Genomic DNA, 12,356 nt, shown 5'->3' on the forward strand with positions numbered 1-12,356 from the left:
GTGTGGTAAATTGTTACTCCCGTATGTGTTCTGTGTATCAGCGTCTGGGTGTTTCACTGGTGCATTTAGTGCGGATTCTTTCTCTCTCACGAGGGTGTGCAGATTCTCTACCTGCTCCATTAAGGACAGTTTCTCTTGTCTTTCCCTTTCAAATTTTTCCTCATTCCATAATCTTTCTCTGTCTGTCTGTGCGAGGAGGTACGAGTCTACCCTCGCTATTTCTGCAATTTTTACGTCACGTTTGGCTTTGCCACATTTCATCACGTCCTTAAGTAGTTTCCTTCTATGGGCTTTAACATCTTCTGTATGGCACCCCTCCCATATATCTCTCTGCTCCGTCTGCTGGCTAGCAGTCCGTCCAGTGCGTTTTAACACAAATTCCCGATATTGTTTTTCCATAGATTCCATCTCCTCCTCCGAGGTCCACTCTGTATCAGTGTTATGCGTTGGTGTGTCAACCTCAGAACGTTGTGGATCCTGCGCCATCTCTATTACGTAGTGTGGTTAACAGACTTAAGAGTGTATCTTAATTCTAACATCTCATGTGCGGCGTGAGTTACTCTAGAATTCCCCTTCAGCGCACCTATACACAATTGTATCACAGGATGCGTCAGTTCAACTCGAGCAAATAATTTCAGCCCAGCTGTCTTTGTTATACTCTGCTACTCTGGTATTTCCCTTCAGAGCGCGTTTTTTGTTTTACGCCCGTTTACAATCACAAAGCAACGTTAGTTCACAACTCTTTGATTAACACAACAGTGGTTCGTTCCTGAATTCATGCATAAACTGTCTGCGAGAAATCCCGGACCCGAGCCCCCATTATGTTGTATATGTTGGGTGTGAAAATTTTGATGTGTTGTATGCGTGCGTGGGTGAAATTATTATGTTGTATATGTGGGTTATGAATATTCAGTGAAAATAATAATAATCAATCGAAATTTGGCCAAAGGTGTAATTATCCGGAAATACTTTAATCCATGTAATTACGCACATTTAATTATGCCAATTCGAGAGGTAATTGTAGTAATTATGCGAGTGGGTGTAATTATGATAATGCAAGTCGTTATGATAACCAGACTCCGCCTCGGTGACGAGGGTGGGTTATCGATCGGAATAAGGCAATTAATCGTATGCAGTTATGCAGGTGTGGTGTAAGTATACAAGATTAACTTAGATTAACTCGGCCTCGTTGTCTAGGTTCGTCTCATTCTCGCTTATTTAGGTCCCCGGTTCGCCCCGTTATCGCTTTAACATTTACTGGGTATGTGTTAGTGTGTTTATTAAGGTCACCAAGTTCAGATCTCAACGCAGAAGCAGATCTTATGCATAGTTCAGGAAAGAATCACACAACCACTTCTGTATTAATCAATTTATTACTAATTCAACCTCAACTATGATATAGTATGCGAACTCTCAATCCCGGAACGTCAACACGGCATCAATACAGTATCATCAATGATTGTCTGATTTCACTTGACAACGGCACATGGATCCCGCGTAACGCGATGGTTGTTAGTGAGAGAGAGTCGTTAAAACATGCAAATACTATGCTAAGAAAACCTTAACGTTAATGAATGATTATACTTGAAAGATTATACGGCGATAAAACACAATCAAAAACAGTTATTATTCTTAAAGGCACCAATCTCAACAGATACATCGGCAGGTTATCTGACAACAGAATGCTCGGAGTAAAGGCCTGCAACGGCGCTCCTTTTCCGAAGATCTGCTGGGAATTTAAGCGATTAAGAGTACAGTCCACTAAATATTAAAGATAATACTCTTACAAATGACGGATGGCCATCACTCGGTCTCGAGTTTTTCTTCACAGCCACGGATGGCTTATGGGTTCGAGTGGGTTTGAGTGGTAAGAGTTGTCTTCAATAGTCAGTGTTCGGAGTCGGTTCTTTATGTCAAACAGACGCCAGGTGGTCGTGTGGTGAGGGGGCGGTGCGCGTCATACGTATTAGTCGCTCCTCTGTCGCCGTGGTGAATTTGGTTCGGATGTCCGTTGACACGCTGTCGTAATTCGGAACCCGGTCGGTAGGTGGCGCCCACAGCTCGCTCGCAGCGTCGTCGCCAAACCGCGATTCTCGCGGCAGCAGGGAAACCGCCGACTCGGCAGAGGTTGGCTGTCGCGGCCGAGTTGAGCTGTCAAGCGGGTCTTGCCCGCCTGCAGAGGAGATGGGGAGCCGCTTGAGTCGAGCCCCGAGAGCCGTCTGAACTCGGCTGAGTCCCAGAAGCTGAAGAGTCGAGCCGACCCGTTAGTCGCAGCTCGCCCTTGAGTCGACCCGCTCGGTCGAGCTGAAGATGAGTCGAGCCGACCCGCTCGGTCGAGCTCGCTCCGGAGCCGACCCACTGGTCGAACTCGTGATGAGTTGACTCCTGGTCGAACTGGTTTCCAATGCTCAGAGTCCTTTCTTTTATGCCGAAAAATCCCTTTGGGTCCTGCCCACAAGGCGGGGTTTTCTTTTGATTTACTGTGTCAGGATCTGTCCGTGTGTAGGTGTGTTCATGTGTGTGTCCGTACGTCCGTGTGCTTGTGTGCATCACCCACGGCATCTTCCGTTGTCATACTCCCTCCATAAAATCCATGAGCAAACAATCAGATGTTACAAATTGCCTCGAAGTCGTCTCTCTGTCTGGCCTCCTTCATGAACCAAAACACAGACGTTACAAATCGTCTCATAGGCACCTCTGTTCGTGTTGCACGACCTGGAGGGAGGGGCACACTCCCTCCGATCCTCACAGCACACAAAGACATGGTTAAAAAGTTTTAAATTAACATTTGTCCCTTACCATTTCCCAGTTATGATTCTGTATGTAACCTCAGGTGTGTCGTTTCCCATCGTGGTGCTTGACTCAAGTGGAGGTGCCTCCCCGAGCACATACACACTCCCATCCCGTGCTGCGGGGATACAAAGACGGCCGGGATCTCCCTTTCTCTCCGACCCTGGGTTTAACATCGCTCTTTATTATGTACTTTATTTCGACCTGGTGGTGATTTATCCCGCTATCCTGGCTTTTCATAAGTTTTACTTTTGTCTTTCATGCATAGGCTTATTATTATTAATTTATTTCCGATATCTTAGGTTAAGGGGTAAGTTTCTTGATCCTAGGAATTCGTATTCCTTGGTGTCTGCATGGTTATATAAGCGGAATATAGTTGACGGTGAATAGCGTTAACATTGATGTTATGTACGATATTATGTATTGTGATGTCTTTAACTTAACTTGTTGGTCAGGCTTCACTGACATGAAGTTGCATTTCATAGCCTCGCAGGTTTTTGCCTCACTCTGTCTCTGCTCGCCGTTGTTGTTGCTGTCCAGCTGACGCCGTTAACTCAAGGCCTCATTAATTTCCGTCACTCCTTGTAGGTGAGGGCGGTTGTACCTTGGAGTCAGTTCTGGTTTTTGTCTGCTTGCTTTTTCTGATGTCCCCTGACCCCGGGAGTTATCATTCCTACTTTATGGCCTGTCGGAGCCCGACTCGCTGTTGTTGGCTTGGTGTGTTGTTCCCGGCTTTTTGCTTACGTTTGCAGTTCGCCGTGCTCTTAATTTCCTTCCCTCTTCAACCTTATATCGACTATTCGCTCCTATCTGGGTGCGATTCAATTTTGACTTAGGAAGGTTCTGATTGTCATATGCTTCGGGTCGAGTTGTATATTAAAGTATGGAAATAACATTTCATATTGACTTAATGATGGTGATGGTTCAGTAGGCGTAACTTGTGGCCTGGTTTAATTGGAGTGGGTGTGAATATCAATAACTTTAGCCTACCCTGTTGTTAAATTCTGATTTTAACGTTGCTTTAATAGCAATACAGAATAATTGAGCTTTTCGACTTAACTAGGCGAACACGAACTTTTGGTGACCTCCGCAGCCTTGTTATTCAGCTGAGTCTGCATCCTTGATATACAACGCTCTTATTCGTCTCACTGTGGTCATCCAACCTTCTGCTCTGGGAGTGTTATTCTTAATTTCAGGTCAAAGGCCCCCTCACGGTTCAGCCGGGCAGGGTTGTTAATCAGCTCCCTCCCCTGTGCACACAGCGTTGCTGACCCACTTCATTTGACCACTCACCCTGGATTTAATAATTTAATTCCTTAAAACCATGCAGGATGGTTGGCTTTTTGCCTTAATTATGTCTGGCTGACTCTCCCACTGTCTCTGCCGCCTGCACGGGTGACATATGCCCGTTCATCAGGCCCCCTCCTTCCTTGAAGCAAGGTTGCAAATTCTGTCATCCTAGCCCTCCTCCAGTCCATTACTTAACAACACCTGGTTTTTGCAGCCTGCTGCTTTTTGGGGTGTTTTCATTCATTATATATCAAGTAAAAAGATAATATATAAAAATATCAAGTTTGGAAGAAGGCTTAGGATACAACAAGAGGGGCGGGGGGGCGTGGAGGAGAGGGGCGGGGGGCGTGGGGGGGAGGGGCGGGGGACGTGGGGGGGAGGGGCGGGTGGCGTAGGGGGGAGGGGCGGGGGGCGGGGAGGTAGAGGGGCGGGGGACGTGGGGGAGAGGGGCGGGGGGCGTGGGGGAGAGGGGCGGGGGGCGGGGGGGTGAGGGGCGGGGGGGTGAGGGGCAGGGGGGAGAGGTTGAGGGGGCGTGGGGGGCTGCCCCCATAGAGGGTGGAGCCCCGGGTCGAGGCGCGCGCGACGTGCGAGGTTGAGGCACGTGGCTTCTGTATGCATTTTAGTAATTAGTGTCTAAATTATTTTATACAACCCCATTAATGTATAATATGCCATATAAAATATCATTTCTTATACTCTGGAACGGATTATTTCCTTTCCCTTTATTTCTTAAGTCCTACCTTCTGGAACGAACTAACGACGTGTACCGAGGTACCGCTGTATGTCTTAACAACGTTTGTCTCATCTTCTTGGTTCTTTCGGTAAAGTCACGTAGAAGGGAAGTAATAAAATAATAAAAATAAAACATAATAAAATAATTCTCACGACGTTTCGGCCACAACGCAAGCAGCCGTCCTCAGCTGAAGACCAGGTCTGTCGGGGGACGGCTGCTTGCGTTGTGGCCGAAACGTCGTGAGAATTATTTTATTATGTTTTATTTTTATTATTTTATTACTTCCCTTCTACGTGACTTTACCGAAAGAACCAAGAAGATGAATCCCTGCAGTCACGAAAGCTTTAAATCGAAACGTTTGTCTCGTCACATTTCTGCGGTACGAATAGAAATTCTGATTCTGCAACGTTACGCATCACCTCAAACCTGTGTGACAAGGCCTCAAAACCTTTCGGTATGAAAGGTGCTCAACATTTTAAAGATCAGCAGCAGCAGCAGAATTTCCGACCGTTGGCTCTTGCTCTTACGTGGATGTAGAACCCCTTGTCGTTGTCGTAGCCGTCGTTGCGTATTCCGCTTCGTGGAAGCAGACGCTTCGCGGTGCCCAGGTACCAGACGGCGGAGACTCGCTTCAGCTCCTCTCGCTCCTGCTGGTTGTATGTCTCATAGGGCACCTCAGAGTTTGTTGCTGTCAGACTCTGTGCAAAAGATGAACAAATGCCACCGCCCTCCCCTGCACCCAACACCATGATTAGCTCTATTATCTTACTGGCAGAACAATTTCCTAAATATTCGTCGTCATAGTCAACTTTTGACAACTTGTTGCTCCCCTATAATAAGTCTGTTATTTGAATAGTGGCTGACCTATTTATACCCAAAACTCGCTATATTATGCTGCGGCTATGTGGTCGGACATGGCATAATATAGTGTGCTGTGTGTACTCATCGGCAGGCAGATGTCTCACACACAACATTTGCCACTAAGTGTTTATGCCAAGCTAGGCACACTTTGAAGCCATGTGAAGTGTCGAAGGCTGGCAAAAGGTCACGGGACAGACCCAAGTGCCATGGGTTGACTGAGATAACTGGCAGATGGACCACCTGTGCCTCCTACTGTGCCAACATTTAGCCACCCGGCGCTCCACTCACTCAGACAAAGAACCCTCAAGTAGTCGCAACAGACTTTTGGGGCAAGTGCTGTTAGCGAGCACCTATGAAATCCGGAACGGCACACGAGGCTGTGGGTGGCCAACACACAGGTGCACACACCTGTACACAAACAGATGCACACACCTGTACACATGTACACATCCAAGCACAAAGAAGAAACCGAACTAAGATGCGAATTCATATTCTTAGGTTTTTTCGGTAAAGTCACGTAGGTAAAAAATTAAAGTTAATAAAAGTCAAATAAAAATAAAATAAAAATCACGACGTTTCGGAGGCAACACAAGCTTCCGTCTTCAGATGGAACCGTCACAGCACGATAGCAGTATACTACTACGATAGCAGTATACTGCTATCGTAATTTTTATTTTTTACCAACGTGTCTTTACCGAAAAAAACCTAAGAATATGAATCCTTGCAGTCACGAAAGCTTCAAATCTAGAATTAAGATGCGGATGCCACTGAACAACACCTGAAACTGCGAGAGGGGAAACTCATGTCACCTGATGGATTGACGCCCTCATGCGATGTCGTTTTGGGCTTCGGGCCAGCGTCCTGTCCGTTGTCCACGCTGGCAGGGCCCCGTGCATCCACCACCTGGACAGCGTCGCTGTCGTCCTTCTCCTCCTTCAACGGGTTCACCTCCAGTGCAGGAGGAGAGCCCTCGTGTTCCTGCGGGATTGCACAATGCAGCCATGCAAAGGCAACGACATGCAGCGGTTATGAGGGCACTCTCCATGTGCGTAGAGCAGGACAACAAACTAAACACAAAAAGCAGTTTTAAAGTAATTCGTTTTCAGTGTAGATTTAAAAGTGCATAGCTCCAGTGCCTTCCTAATATGGGAAGGAAGAGCATTCCAGACGGCCGCAGAAGCACATCTGAAAGCGCACGATGCAGTGACCATGTTACGTCTGATGGCCACGCCAAAATCAGCTGGCGAGGATGACCGGAGTTCGCGCGATGGTTTGATGTTCCTTGACGAGATCAGCAATGTACTGTGGTTCATTTGTGGCAAGCACTTTGTGTGTAATGAGTGCGACCTCATAATGTATTCCTTAAGCAAATGGAAGCCAATGCAGCTCAGCGAACACAAATGTGAACACAGCGCATCTACGCCCGGGCCCTGGCACAGAAGCAGCAGCAGTTAACGTATTACAGCACCACCTCTAGAGGCGAGCCCCCCCCATCAAGGCTGTTAAAGGTGCACAGGGGGTCTGTCTATGTGTGACACGAGAGGGATGTGGGGATCCGTACCGGTGGCGAGGTTGTAGCCCAGCCGGGACATGAGTCCACGTTCTCCACAGCCAACTGCTCCCTTTTCTCCGGCGCCATCGCCAGCACCGGCGGTCGGGGTCTGTCCACGGGGTGCGGTGGTAGTGGAGGATTCACCGCAAACGTGAGCTGCACGGACAGCAACAAGTTTAAGTTCATTTATTAGGTAGAGCCCTGTGAGCCATTCAGCTTTTGAACCGGGTGCAACCGCAACTAACACACACTGACCACGTGCTGTCTTTCTCCGCCCCTTTTAATCCCTGGCACACGTGATACCACGCAGCCAATCCTCAGCCACACCCCTGGAACTTTCTCGAAGCTACTGCTTGGCTCCAGGGCCACGCCCCTGGCTCGACTCCCCATTGGTTGCGGCTGAGGCCGGCAGAGCCAATCATCATCATCATCCAGGTGAAACCTCACATTACACATTGAACAAGATGATATTTTACAGATTGCACCAGGTTTCCATTTGTGTCTGAGTCAGCCTAAGAGAGGCCCTAGACTGGATCCTCTTCTGCAGGTCGTTCTGAGTGGATCAGGGTGTCACTTGAAGGAGGGATCTCAGATCTAGATCTGTGATATCCGCTTTCATGGGGCCATTTTGAGTTGCCCAGAGCATCACTTGAAGAAGAAGGGTAATCCCACCCTTTTCAAAGATTAATAGCCTCAGTGTGTGGTTCCAAAAGCAGAGGAGATTGAATGATCCCCCCGTCTTAGAGGGAGGGGTTTTCTCTCCAGAACTTCCCTCGAGGTGGAAGTACGCCTTCTGTTACCTGGCTGGGCCGAGTGCTGTTGGTGATGGTGGTGGAGGCTGGTTTCGTCGACTGCCCGACAGGAGCCTTCAATCCCAACTTGGAAAATGAAGACGTTGGCTGCTGCAGGGAAGCACCACAAACACAACATCAGTGGCAACGTTCCTACGAATAGAGCCTTGGTGCGAACACAATGTTAGTGGCAAGGACTGTAAAGGAGCAAGTAGCAGCTACGAAGGTTACAAGGAAAAAGGTCCCCTCTATAGCCTTAACAGGCCGTTGGGGAAAGGGCTGATGTTAGCGAGTAGCACCCATGAAGGCCGGCATGGCGCAAGAGGTGCTAGATGGCCTGCACCACGCCTGCCCGGCCGCCTTTGTCTCCCAAGTGGTCATTTTTACAGGTCGCACTAGGTTTGCATTTGAGGCTGAGTCGACCTAGGGGAAGCCCAGGACTGGCTCCTCTTCTGTGGCGTAATTTTGAGTTGACCAGAGTGTCACTTGAACAAGGGTACTCCTACCCTTTTCAAAGATTAATAACCTCAGTGTGTGGTTCCAAAAGATGAGGAGATTGAATGATCCCCTCTTAGAGGGAGGGGTTTCTCTCCAGAGCTTCCCTTGAGGGGGAACTACCCCTTACGTTACCTGGGGTCTGTCTATGTCGATGTGTGACACGAGAGGGATGTGGGGATCCGTACCGGTGGCGAGGTTGTAGCCCAGCCTGGACATGAGTCCACGTTCTCCACAGCCAACTGCTCCCTTTTCTCCGGCGCCATCGCCAGCACCGGCGGTCGGGGTCTGTCCACGGGGTGCGGTGGTAGTGGAGGATTCACCGCAAACGTGAGCTGCACGGACAGCGACAAGTTCAAGTTCATTTATTAGGTAAAGCCCTGTGAGCCATTCGGCTCTTGAATCGGATGCAACCGCAACAAACAAAAAACAAAAACAAGAAAACATCTTAAAGTGACTAAGTGCAAACAGAAAATCCAAGAAAATACAGCAAAATATTGCAGAAAAAGCACCGTACACCAACACTGTGTGCAAAAATCCCAATGGGATGCAAGTCAAACAACAACAACCACAAGACAACTTAGATTAAGGCCATCAGTCTTACTCTGTACTACAACAAACAAACATGGCCAAACCAATTTTTTTTCGAAAATCACCAAAATAAAGAAATAAAAGCAATAAAACAGTGATCATATGAACTGTGACCGAATTTTCACAATAAACGACGTAAACAACATGTACTACCAAACTCTGCAGCCATTACCAAACTCTGCAGACAACACCAATGCCATCCATTAATCCTGGACTAACTGCTCTGAATGTGAAACTCACAACCTTCGTGAGCCCACAGAGGGGACATTTGTTGGTGATGGGCACCGATTGACAACGTTCCTCTTCAAGCACATCGCGATGTTACACTTTTATCATGATTCAGCTTTCCAGCAGCTCACTTGCACCTGAACATAATTCGTTCATATTACACTTGCAGTGTTTCTGATTCGCGTGAGTTTTATTTTTTACGACTGTTAAAAGCCCCATTTGTTGGTTGTGCAAATATCCTTTGGGGATTCTAGATTTGAAGCTTTCGTGACTGTAAGGATTCATATTCTTAGGTTTTTTCTGTAAAGTCACGTAGGTAAAAAATTAAAATTTATAAAAGTAAAATAAAAATAAAATAAAAATCACGACGGAAGCTTGTGTTGCCTCCGAAACGTCGTAATTTTTATTTTAATTTTACTTTTATTAATTTTAATTTTTTACCTATGTGACTTTACCGAAAAAACCTAAGAATATGAATACCTTGGGGACCCTGTTGCACTCTGCTCTGCAATGTTTATGTTGTGGGCCGTTGATTTGCTGCTGCTACTGCTATGGCTCATGAAGCACAACGGATCTCCTGTGTAGTAAAATATCCAGGAAATTGGCTACACTGAACCATCATCCATGTAAAAAAATCGGATAAAATCAAACACTTTATATATCTCTATGGGTCTCTATGCAAAATATATGGGCAACTGGTAAACAGGATGATCCGTCTAACAAATCGAAGTAAATTTCAACTTCCAAAAGTGCTCCATCCAGCTCGTATATATCTGAGAGTCTGATCAGATGTTACCCATGTGGTGAGTGTAATTATTATTATGATTGGATTGGTCTGATGGGATGAATAGACCAGAGCATTACTTGAAGGAGAAGAGACCTCAGAGCAATCTCTATGATATCTGTTTCCACAGGCCATTCTGAGTTGCACATAGCGTAGATTTGTAATAAACCCCGTTCGGACGACGTAGTGACTTGAGGATTCTTTATTCGGTTTCGTTCAGTTTCCACCACATTCATTCCTCCAGTTCCCTTGCTCCTTCACGCTGTTGGCTGACAGCGTGAGAGAGAGACTGCCCGCCACGTGGCAGGCTCCGGACCACGGAACCAGCGTGGCCTCCCCCTTCGTTTCTCCGCACACTGACCACGTGCTGTCTTTCTCCGCCCCTTTTAATCCCTGGCCCACGTGATACCACGCAGCCAATCCTCAGCCACACCCCTGGAACTTTCCCGAAGATACTGTACGGTTCCAGGGCCACGTCCCTGGCTCGCCTCCCCATTGGTTGCAGGCTGAAGCCAGCAGAGCCAATCATCATCCAGGTGTAACCTCACATTACACATTGAACAAGATGATATTTTACAGATTGCACCAGGTTCCCATTTGTGTCTGAGTCAGCCTCGGAGAGGCCCTGGACTGGATCCTCTTCTGCAGGTCGTTCTGAGTGGATTAGAGTGTCACTTGAAGGAGGGATCTCAGATCTAGATCTGTGATATCCGCTTCCGTGGGGCCATTTTGAGTTGCCCAGAGCATCACTTGAAGAAGAAGGGTACTCCCACCCTTTTCAAAGATTAATAGCCTCAGTGTGTGGTTCCAAAAGCAGCGGAGATTGAATGATTCCCTCTTAGAGGGAGGGGTTTTCTCTCCAGAGCTTCCCTCGAGGTGGAAGTACCCCTTACGTTACCTGGCTGGGCCGAGTGCTGCTGGTGATGGTGGTGGAGGCCGGTTTCGTCGACTGCCCGGCAGGAGCCTTCAATCCCAACTTGGAAAATGAAGACATCGGCTGCTGCTGGGGACCACCACAAACACAACATCAGTGGCAACGTTCCTACGAATAGAGCCTTGGTGCGAACACAATGTTGGTGGCAAGAGCTGTGAGGGAGCGAGTAGCAGCTACGAAGGTTACAAGGAAAAAGGTCCCCTCTACAGCCTTAACAGGCCGTTGGGGAAAGGGCTGATGTTAGCGAGTAGCATCCATGAAGGCCGGCATGGCGCACGAGGGGCTAGGTGGCCTGCACCACGCCTGCCCGGCCGCCTTTGTCTCCCAAGTGGTCATTTTTACAGGTCGCACTAGGTTCGCATTTGATGTGCAGTCGAACTAGTGGAGGCCCAGGACTTTATCCCCTTCTGTGGGATCATTATGCGTTGACCACATTGTCAATTGAACAAGGGATCTCAGACGCAGTTCTGTAATATAAAGTATGGGGTACTGCCATCACTTACAAGATTTCTGGCCCCCAGAGTTCGACGCCAAAAGCAGAGGAGACTGCATCATCCCCTCGTAGATGGAGGGCGCTATCTCCAGAGCGTCCTTCGAGGTGAAAGCACTCCTTGTGCAAGGAAATTGGCATGACAAGCACCTGCAGGGCCTGTGCCTTTACCTGCTCATCATACGGCATTAGTGAAGTGAAACGTTACCTGGCTGGGCCGAGTGCTGCTGTTAGTGGTGAAGGTGTCGGTGGCCGGTCCCTTCATCTTCCAATCCTTTGTCGACGCCATCTTCGTGATGACTTCAGACACCTGGCTTACACACTCAGCTGCCGGGGCCGGCTTCTTTCTTACCATGGCAGCTTTGCTTATGGACTTGGAGAACAACTTGTACGTGCGCTGTAGATGTAGTTGCTGCCCTGATCGCTGCTCTGTTCGCTGCTGCAGTGGCGGCTGGGGGGCATTCTGATGCAGCCACCTCGGTTGCTGTTGATGCTGTGGCAGCTGTGGCACCATCTTCTGCTGCCGTGGCACAATGTTGTCCTTCTGTGGCACCCTTGGCAGCTGCTGTGACTGCCCCCCTGCAGTGCCCCCCCGGACTGCGTCTGGCTGCGCGACTCCTTGAGGCCCCGACGATTGCTGAGCGATAATCTGCACACAGAAGAAGCACGGAAGCGTCATCACCAGCAACATCATCATTGGTAACATCATCATCATCAGCAAAATCATCATCATCAAACAACAACATCATTATTGTAATAGTAATAGGTTTTTACCCTTTCAACTGGTACAAAAAACTGACACCTTTATACAAGGCAT

The 12,356-nt window shown here is 48.1% G+C and overlaps 1 protein-coding gene across 3 annotated transcripts in view; it reads right to left on the minus strand.

Annotated features, from left to right (window-relative positions):
• The window catches only part of LOC144945568 (uncharacterized), a 41,248-nt gene that overhangs the window by 21,092 nt on the left and 7,800 nt on the right, over positions 1–12,356 (minus strand). For 2 of the 3 annotated variants that reach the window (XR_013639690.1, XM_078874055.1), the window contains exons 3-9: positions 11,748–12,188; positions 11,014–11,118; positions 8,701–8,847; positions 8,027–8,128; positions 7,236–7,382; positions 6,484–6,652; positions 5,341–5,546 (exon numbers count right to left, since the gene is read on the minus strand). Coding sequence is in view for 2 of the 3 variants with exons in the window: in XM_078874055.1 (XP_078730181.1) it covers positions 5,341–5,546; positions 6,484–6,652; positions 7,236–7,382; positions 8,027–8,128; positions 8,701–8,847; positions 11,014–11,118; positions 11,748–12,188 (1,317 nt within the window). In the remaining variant the exon portion in view is untranslated. The remainder of the gene's footprint in view (positions 1–5,340; positions 5,547–6,483; positions 6,653–7,235; positions 7,383–8,026; positions 8,129–8,700; positions 8,848–11,013; positions 11,119–11,747; positions 12,189–12,356) is intronic. The other variant, XM_078874056.1, reaches the window with a different exon arrangement.

This window comes from Lampetra fluviatilis, chromosome 38 (assembly GCF_964198595.1).
Source record: "Lampetra fluviatilis chromosome 38, kcLamFluv1.1, whole genome shotgun sequence".
Taxonomy (NCBI): domain Eukaryota; kingdom Metazoa; phylum Chordata; class Hyperoartia; order Petromyzontiformes; family Petromyzontidae; genus Lampetra; species Lampetra fluviatilis.